Source organism: Lactuca virosa, chromosome 8 (genome assembly GCF_052849685.1).
Source record: "Lactuca virosa cultivar CGN04683 chromosome 8, Lactuca_virosa_CGN04683_v6, whole genome shotgun sequence".
In the NCBI taxonomy this organism is placed as follows: Eukaryota; Viridiplantae; Streptophyta; class Magnoliopsida; order Asterales; family Asteraceae; genus Lactuca; species Lactuca virosa.
Window position 1 is genome coordinate 117,842,724 of NC_136433.1, and position 10,790 is coordinate 117,853,513.

Below are 10,790 nucleotides of genomic sequence, written 5' to 3' on the forward strand. Positions count from 1 at the left end.
AAGTGTGACAGCAACTTTATGAAAAAAAAAGGAGAAAAGACATCATTCCTAATTGGGAGCAGAACGCTACTAGAAATCTTATTTTCATCTTTTACAACATTGGCTAGAAGCTCAAGATGGAAATATTGAGACTAAAAACTCAAAAGAAGTCAACAGAGATGATAATTTATGTAACACCATCGTTTTTAAAGCTGAATTTAGAAATAATGATACTGAAAACTCTAAAAGCAATCAAAAAACTATCAAAAATGACTAATATATGGAAGTAACCCCTCTATTGAGTCTTATTCATTGTTCCTTTATGGTCTCTTCCACAGAGTCCTCTTCATTGCCACTATCACCCCATCCACTTCATTTCTCTTCAACACACATACTCAACAACTCTCATATCTTATCAGGTAACTTACAAAATCTATAATTTCTTTTGCACTATCTTATTTGAGTTATGATTTATTCATATTTTGTACTTTTTTTATATCAATGCTTTAAAGTAGGTTATCATAGCTATATATATTAGATGCAATATAATAATCATCGAGACTTATTTTGTTGTGCTAGAATGATTTATACGGTGATACCTTAGAATATTAATACATATGGAAATACCATTAAAACTCTAAGGATTATATATTGGAGTAATTATTAGTAAATATAATTACTGTTCATGTTTTTGTTTTCCTTTTTTGTTATTATGGTATGTTAAGATATTCACGAATTTATAAAAAAATAACTATTTATGATGGTAACTTTATTTTTGCGGTAGTTTTTTTGGTGCAAGTGAAATAACATATTTGAAAGTATAATCAATCAAAGTATTTAAACAATAACATGTAAGTTTTTACATACTAATATAATATGGATCAATTTTGTAGAAGATGAGTTCACCTTTTTGTGTTGAAGATTTTGCATCACTTCAAAGTTGTTTTATGTGGTGGGATTTGACAACTGTGAGGGTTGAGTTTGTTTGGAAAGACATCAAGAGGAACAGACTATTTATTATCCTTCTTGATAAAAATGTAAGTTGTAATTATAACTTAATTATAAAAACATGTATATTAGTATGTTTAAAATTATTATTTATTATTTATTTAACTATTATATTATATATCAGAGACACAAAATGGCTGCTATTGTCCCGCCAAACCTTATCCAGTTATATGAGAACAAGAATATGATTGGACAAGTTTTTTCTTTGGGTCATTTCCAAGTTGAAAAAATGATAGAAGATTATCCCAAATTTGAAAATTATAGCTTTGTCCATAGAGATTTGGAGATAATTATCGACAACAAGACAAAGTTTAATCGCTTGACAACCGATATTGAAAAGGGGTTTGCACTTTATCCGTTGGTGGCTACTATTAAAACTCTACAGGAAGATAGGACATGTCGGAAAATGATGATCGGTATATCTATCTATTAATCATGTTTATATATATATATATATATATATATATATATATATATATTATTTAATATTTGAAGTAATTACACATAATAAATTTAAATCTTTCTATTTTTAGATGTGGTTGGAAAAATTATCGTGGGCAGAATACAATATGTACATGTTAACAGATGGGTCCGACTTCGTTCGTATAATATATATCTTTAGGATGGGACGTAAGTGTGAATATGTTGTATATATGTAAGATATATTAAAATATAACAATTTTAAATAACTTTTAACTATATTTGGTTATAAATAGGGGGCATATAATAAATATGAAGTTGCATGAAACACCGCGAACAAATGTTGTAAGGACCTTTTGTGCGATAAAGAAAAAATCCATAATCTATGCCTCTCGAGTAAAATTGGTCCATCTAAATTCAAGTAAGTTATTATTATTTTTTAAGAATATTTTATGTTTGCCAAAAAAAATATTAAACTCATTAATTCAATATGTGTTATTAATTACATATTATTTTATTTTCAGTGAACATTTTGATTTCAACCGAATTAACAGACATTGAGTTCGAACCGGAAATGCCAGAAGCGGATAACATTAGGATTATGCATCGTAACATCTTTAATTTTTTGTGAGACGTTTTGTGGTGAATGTTATATTTATGGAAAAGTTTTTATATTAAGGTCATAGGGTGTAGTCCAATTTATCAATGTGAGCGTTTTTGTGGTAGACGTTTTAAATATGTATTAGTTTTTAAGTATGTTGTGCTCAACTTGATTTAGTGAGACTTTGTGGTGTGTAATGTTTTATTAAGTTTTTAAGTTTGTTGTACTCGACTTGATTTATTAATGTCATCTTTGTGATTTTTTTTGGTTGTATCTAATGTTGATTTTAAGAAAATAAAAATAAAAATAATAACAAAGTTCCTAAGTAATTTATTTGTAGCATCCCAACCAAAACTAACTAATGAAGAATATAAACCAAAACCATATATGATCAGTTTGCATGATGAAAAGTTAATCAATTAACTTTAAGTCCAAAAGTATAATTAAATGTCAACAATAACTACATATTAATCCAAAAAAATACATGCTTGCGCCTACATCTATAATGATAAAAAAAATTAAAACCAACAATTTTTGTTGTAAAATAGGTAAATATGATAACCAATGATGATAAATGGATTAAAGTCTAAGATGAAGTTTTATTTTAATTTAGTTTTTTGTAAGCATAAAAGTTACTGGTCTATCTCACTAGAACAATTTAGTATGATTAATAGTATTATTTATTATTCTTTTTAGGTTCAATGAGGACCGAAGATGAAACACGAAAGGAAGCGGTACAATGTGGTATCATTCTTTAATCTATATATACATTAACTTTTTTAATTTTATGTTGGTTATTTTTCTAAAAACATAGGATATTTAATAAACGCATGATTCTAAAAACTAATTTTTTCATATTTCGTCAAATAATATTTGTAGCAGAAAAACGAAAAAACTACAATAGAAAATATTATGCACGACAAAAGGAAAACAAACGGAGAAGAATAGCTAATGGTGAAGGAAGTAGCCGATCTACGACAATTATGCCGAATGTTGTTGCAAATCAAATGAATATCAATGAAGGAACTACTAATGATGTTGTAAGAATTGAACAGATGAGGAAAATTCATAATAAAAATTATTATGAACGACGGAAGGAACTAAACAGAAGACAAATTATGCGAGACAACATGCTCCAACAAGATCCATATACTTTTGTTTATGATGGTATGCATATGGAGCATAATGTATTAAAAGTCCAAAATGCATGTGTTCATTGCGGAGCAAAACGATTTCAATTTGAATTCCCCAGCTTTTGTTGCATGTCGGGAAAGACAAAGTTGGCATTCTCCGATATTCACGAAGAATTACGAAATCTTTACACATCCAATTCTGAACTAAGCAAAATGTTCAGACACAACATACGTGCATACAACACCGATTTCTCATTCGCATCAATGGGTGTAGATGTGGATAAAACAATGACCAATATGACATCTGGAGTATATACTTTTTGTGCGCATGGAGCAATATATCACAGAATCGATCAGTTAGTTCCAAAGAATGGAGACCCTAAGCACTTACAGTTGTATTTTTATGATGCTGACACTGAGATTTCGTATAGACTCCGAAAACCAAATCTTAATAGAAGCGTCATTGAAATTTTGACCCGTGTTCTTGCTACAAATCCATACGTGCAAACATTTCGAAGACTTGCTGATCTAGGGCCACTTGACAATTACAGAGTCACTTTGAATGCATCAGTAGAACTTGACCTAAGGGTCTACAACCGACCGACCACATCTGAGGTATCATAATAATTAGTGTCTACTAATTATAAAATAAATATATCATGTATGACATACAATTGTGCATATTACATATCATATTTAATCATATCGTTTATATGATAAAAATCTCAGGTCGCAGGTATTTGGGTTGAAGGTAATGACAACATAGCTGCATATAAACGAAGTATTATCGTGTATGGCAGATTAGACAAAGCACAAACAATTCAAGCTTACTGGGGATGTTATGATCCATTGTCTTATCCTTTGTTTTTTCCTAATGGTGAGTCTGGATGGCATTCTAATATTCCAAGACATGGATTTCCCATCAATAATATTAGCAATTACGACGAAGATATCGAGGGGGATTTAGAAGGTACATATATCATAACTTTCTAAAATTTAGTTAAACTCACAAACATACATTTTGTACATATCATTAATTTTTTTTTCATGAAATCAACATTGTGTAGACTCTAATACAAAAAGAGGGCGGAATATTGTAAGTATGCGAGAGTACTATTGTTATAAGTTTCAAATCCGGTCAAATTATAATGTAATTTTGTTGGGGGGAGATTACTACAACAATTTGTAGTAGATATCTACATCGAGACTTCACGTTTGGAATTTTGTAGAAAAAACCAGTCCAAAATAAGCGCAGATTTATACCAAGGTGTTGTGGACTGTGTTAATGCCAGTGAGGTTCGACCGACTATGATAGGGCAACGTGTTGTGTTGCCAGCAAGTTTCATCGGAGGCCCCCGTGACATGCGGCGACGATTTCTTGATGCCATGACTTTAGTTCAAGATGACGGTAAGCCTGACGTATTCCTTACTATGACATGCAATCCAAACTGGCAAGAAATAAAAGATGAGTTGCTCCCTTGGCAGACGGCTCAAGATCGTCCGGACCTTGTGTCTAGAGTTTTTCGTGCTAAGTTAGAGTATCTTAAGAAACAACTCTTCACAAAGCACATCCTTGGCGTGGTGGGTGCGTACGTTTATGTCATTGAGTTTCAAAAACGTGGTTTGCCACATGCACATTTCCTCATGATAATGAGACCTCCACACAAGCTTACTAATGCAGACCATTACGACAAAATAGTTTGTGCTGAAATTCCAGACCCACAAAAGTATCCTAAAATGCACGAATTAGTCGTCTCACACATGATTCACGGTCCTTGCGGTAGCTTAAACTCTGACTGTCCTTGTATGAAGAATGAGCAAAAAAATGTCGTTTTAGATACCCTCGACAATTCAATGAAACAACATTACAAGGAAAGGACTCATATCCTGTGTACCGAAGGAGAGATAATGGTATAGAGGTGGACATACGAGGCAATAAGATGGATAACAAATGGGTGGTCCCGTATAACCCAAAGTTGTTAATGATGTTTAACTGTCATATGAATGTTGAGGTTTGCTCGAGTATAACCTCTGTGAAATATGTGTTTAAGTATATTTACAAGGGTCATGACAAACAAGTTATCAACATTGATCCGGATGGACAACCTGTTGTAGTTAATGAGATAAAACGGTTTCAAGATGCACTATATGTCTCGCCTCCTGAGGCAATTTGGAGGATTTTAGCTTCCCACTTTCTCACATCCACCCTTTTGTGATGGCGTTGCAAGTGCATCTCCCAAATCAACAAATGGTTAGGTTCAGTGAGGATGATATGTTGACTAGCGTTGTTGAATAAGAGAAAGATAAGAGATCAATGTTGACTGCTTTTTTTCTAAAAAATAAAGAAGATAAAAATGCGAGACAACATAAATACAAAGATTTTCCAAAACAATTTACATGGGATCCGAGCTCACATCGTTGGAATTGTCGAAAACTAGGATTAATGCGAGGTCGTTTGGTTTCTGCTAATCCCGCTGAAGGAGAGCGATACTACCTTCGCCTACTTTTATCACATATTAATGGCCCAACATGTTTTGAAGATCTTTACACAGTCAACAACGTAAAACACCCAACATTTCGTAAAGCAGCTCTTGAAAGAGGGTTAATAGAGTCTGATGATGGTTTATCTCAATGTCTTACAGAGGCATCTTTCTTTCAATTTCCCAATGCTCTTAGAAGGCTATTTGCAACGATATTGACTTTTTGTGAGCCAGGAGATGTTCGTAAGTTATGGGATGACCATTACAATGCTCTTTCAGAAGATTATAGGCGACAATACGGAAGTGTTGAGAGAATCCAGAATATGGTCCTCACTGACATCATGGTATTCATACAATCAATGGGGGACAATATTGATGATTTTGATCTTCCACAGATAAATGAAAATGTCGATTTAGAATCTGGAGTTTTTCGTGAGGTACAAGAAGAGTGTTCTGTAGTGATAGAATCTGAACATTTACAAGCAATAAATTTTCTTAATCCTGAACAGAAATTTGCATATGATGAGATCATGTGGCATGTCCATAATGATATTCCTGGAGTGTTCTTCATAGACGGTCCTGGTGGAACAGGAAAAACATTTTTGTACAAAGCTCTACTTGCTAATATTCGTTCGTGTGGTCATATTGCACTTGAAACCGCTTCATCGGGTGTTGCGGCTAATAACATGCCTGGGGGGAGAACAACTCACTCTCGCTTTAAAATTCCTCTCAATCTAGAAAATAACTCAGTCTGCATGATTTCAAGACAAAGTGGTATTGCTCAACTACTTCGGATTGCAAAGGTAATCGTATGGGACGAAGCGTCGATGGCTAAAAGACATGCATTGGAGGCGGTTGACCGTATAATGAAAGATATCACTGGGGTGATGCTCCCATTTGGTGGAAAGATAATGGTTTTGGGAGGTGATTTCAGACAAGTGTTGCCGGTCGTTAGACGTGGAACACGAGCACAAACTGTGGATTCTAGCACACGAATGTCACCTCTTTGGTCTTCGATTATCAAGTTGCGATTAACTATAAATATGAGAGCACTAATCGATCCATGGTTCTCATATTTTCTGTTACGTGTCGGTGATGGAGTTGAAGAAACAGTGCATGAAAACTTTATCCGTATCCCTGATGATATGGTAATTCCCTTCACCGAAAAAGAAAAGTCATTGAATGCTTTGATTGATGCAATCTTTCCATCTTTGGAAATTAATAGATCTAAATCAGATTATATTATTTCCCGTGCAATATTATCCACAAGAAATGATAGCGTCGATGAGATTAATGATCGTTTGATTGGCCGATTCATTGGAGAAGAGAGAATTTACTACAGTTTTGATGAAGCTATAGACGATATAAATAACTTCTATCCTTTGGAATTCTTGAACACGCTCAGTGTTAGTGGTTTACCCCCTCATTACCTACGACTGAAAGTTGGATGTCCGATAATACTGTTACGAAATCTTGACCCATCAAATGGATTGTGTAACGGCACCCGATTGATTTGTAAAAGTTTTCAGCACAATGTGATTGATGCCGAAATAGCTGTTGGCCAACATGCTGGAAAGAGGGTATTTTTGCCAAGGATACCTCTATGTCCATCTGATGAGGACATGTTCCCGTTCAAGCTGAAGAGAAAACAATTTCCAATTCGATTATGTTTTGCGATGACAATCAATAAAGCTCAGGGACAAACAATTCCAAATGTAGGAATTTATCTTCCAGAATCGGTTTTCTCACATGGCCAACTTTATGTGGCATTATCCAGAGGGATTTCACGCGCCAATACAAAAGTATTAGTGATCCCTGATGGACAATTCAACGATGGTGAAGTCTATACATCAAATGTGGTGTATAAAGAAGTGTTGCACGATTAATAATGCACAATCAATTGCATGTCTTCATATACATTTGTAAGGAATCCCAACTTTTAATTTTTAATTTTCATTGTTTTTGTTTCTGTTAGCATGACTCTTAATTATAATTTTTTAGATGTAGTAAACTATTTGCGCAAACGAACTAATTGCCTCTAGAGATGCGTAGACCGTTCAAATTTACAAGTTACCATATTCCAAAGCAAATTAGATTAATGTTAGGGGTTTACCTTTTCATTACCCTCATGTCAAAGTTGGGTGCCCAATCATAAAACTTTCCGAATGAAACGATTCACACTCGTCGCTTGGCGCGGGTAAATGGCTAGTATATATACACACACACACACACTAGGTTAGAAATCCGTGAAAACCGCGGGTTCAAAAGATAGAGAATGAAAATAGATTGATAAAATAAAAAAAATAAAAAAAAATCAATACTAAACTATATTAAAGTATAATTATCCATGTATGATAATATTATACTTTAATAAATTAGACTAATTTTTTTAACAGAAGATAGTTAAGTTGATTGTAAGATAATATGATCTAAAAAAAAGTTACTATCTTTTGATGAAAGGAAAAAAAACATCCTATAGACCTAGAAAATAATTAGTTACTTCAACAATATTTTTAGAAAAAACATCATAAATGGTCCCTCTGGTTTCCAAGTTTAGTCCCCGTGGTTTAAAAACGTCATAGATGGTCCCTGTGCTTTCAAAACTTTTGACGATTGGTCCTTATTGCTGACTCCGTTAAGTTTTGTCCATTAACTGAATGGTATTTTCGTCATTTCACCACCACAGGAACCATTTATGATCTTTTCTCTTATTTTTTTTAATTAAATATTATTATTTAATATATAAAATGTCCCACCCTCTCTCTCTCCTCTCTCTCTCTCTCAATCCACCTGCACACCTCCATCTGCTCTAGATCGTCTTCTTCAATTCTTTTTCCAATTCGCTACCTTAAGAAGTAGAAAGAAAAAGGAAGATAGACGCGTAGTAAATCGATTATTTGATTAAGGAAGGTGTATTACCTTAATCATTTTTTCTTTATCCACATCAACATCATGAAGTACCATAGATTTCATCTCTTTCATTACTTATGAAATCGAAATCCAACCCAAGCATTCAAGGAAACGAAACCCACCTTCAAGGAAGTGTTTTTTAAAATCGAATGTTACAGTTCTTTTGAAATCGAAATCTGCAGGTTATGTGAATCAGAATTAAGGGGTGAGGGTGCTTCGTTTTTTTCGTGAGGTTGCTGCAAGCTTGATGATTGATTTAGAATGAGTGGTTGATCGATTCAAGCATAAGGAGTATAGAGATGAGGGATTCTTGTTCCTCACTTGTTTTTTCTATTTAAGTTCATGGATAAATCGAGAATCGAGGCCCACTAAAAGGCACTTTGATCATATCATGTCATTCATCAAAGGTACTTCAAAATCCCCAAATTCTTCCATCCTTATATGTACCCTGTACACGAATTCATAGAAAACTCAATCAGTTTTCATTAGCTCGTATAAAAATGCATCTCAGTTGTAGTAATTAGGGTTTTAATTTTGGTTTTGAGGGCATTGAATGAAGCATTCAAGAGAGTGGCGATCTATGGATTGTTGCCAAACATGATATTCTATCTGATGGAAGTTTATCACATGAAAGTTGTAATTGAAACAAGCATACTCTCCGTCTGGTTAGAACTTTCAAATGGTCTCTCTATTTTTTGAGTTTCATCACTGATTCTTAATTGGGTCCATTTCAGGTTTCTCTCCACCCTTGTTGTAATTCTTCCGCCTCCTATATTGATTCTAATTTTGGGGAAACATAGTAATGATCCGATTAAGTTGTGAATATGTAACTGGAGAAATTGTTGTCTGCTTCGATGGTATTCTTTTCCATTTAGACGATGGAATGAGTGGAGGAAGAAGGAACGATGATGGGCTGATGGAGAGAGAAGGGGGTGGGACCCCTTGCATATTAAATTTCATTTTCTCTTTTTTTTCTCAAAAAAATAATAAAAAACATCATAAATGGTCCTTATGGTAGCGAAATGACGAAAATGCCCTTTAGTTAACGGACAAAACTTAACAGAGTCGGCAATAAGGACCGATCGTCAAAAGTTTTGAAAGCACAGGGACCATCTATGATGTTTTTAAACCATGTGGACTAAACTTCAGATTTTGGGAAACTACAAGGACCATTTATGATGTTTTTTCATATTTTTATAAGATTTGTGTAGAATTATGCCTTCCAAATATAGCAAGAGATCAATACTTCAAGGACTTAAGTTGTATGGGTTTATAAGATAGAAAATGAAAATAGATTGATAAAATAAAAAAAATTGAAATTCAATACTAAACTATATTTAAATATGATTGTCAATGTAGGATAATATTGTATTTTAATAAATGAGACTATTTTTTTTACAGAAGATTGTTAAGTTGATTGTAAGATAATATGATAAAAATAAAAAAAGAAATTATTATCTTTTAATGAAAAGAAAAAAAAATAAACATCCTATAGATCTAAAAAATAATTAGTTACTTCAACAATATTTTTTATAAGATTTGTGTAGAATTTTGTCTTTCAAATTTAACAAGAGATCAATACTTAAAGGACGTAAGTTGTGACTTTGGAGTTAGTGGTTCAAAATATGAGAACTTTTTTTTTTTTTTGCTACAAGTGGACCACATTTAAGATACAAAAAAAGACAATATTATATTTATTTATGAGAGAGAGTATGTAAAAGATAATGATTAATGATTTAATTTAAATCTTGATATGGTTTTTAAAATTCAAAATATGAATATTGATATTAATATTTTTTTTCAAGTATTAAATGTGAATAATGTCACATTGCATCATTAGAATCATACTCTACAAATATGACACTTGGCGTGATTTTTATTTATTAGATAGTATATATATACATATAGATATATCTTTAAATCTAGTATATATATATATATATATATATATATATATATATATATATATATATATAGTATTGGATTTGTTAGGTCATAAATTGTGGTTTATACTTTGCTTTTCATAAGCTATTAGAGTTCTCGGTCTAGGACCGAAAACACCATGTTTTGGTGTTGTTTGGACCAAAATCACATGTGATTTTGGTTAGGCTTAATATTGTTTTGTTTGGGTTTTGGACTGAGCCTTGGTTATTAGGTCCAGGTATAAATAGTGTTATTTGAGCCTTGTAATTATAGTGGGACGTTTTGGGGGTTGCCATTTGCTTAGAACGTGATTTGGAGAGAAACAATAGAGAACCA

At 32.8% G+C, this 10,790-nt stretch overlaps 1 protein-coding gene across 1 annotated transcript; it reads left to right on the top strand.

Moving 5' to 3' along the window:
• The first annotated feature begins 5,455 nt into the window (after window positions 1-5,455).
• Window positions 5,456-7,507, top strand: LOC145130770 (uncharacterized). Its single transcript, XM_079065539.1, has one exon. It carries the CDS (start codon window positions 5,456-5,458, stop codon window positions 7,505-7,507), a length of 2,052 nt encoding a protein of 683 aa, XP_078921665.1.
• The last annotated feature ends 3,283 nt before the right edge of the window (window positions 7,508-10,790 follow it).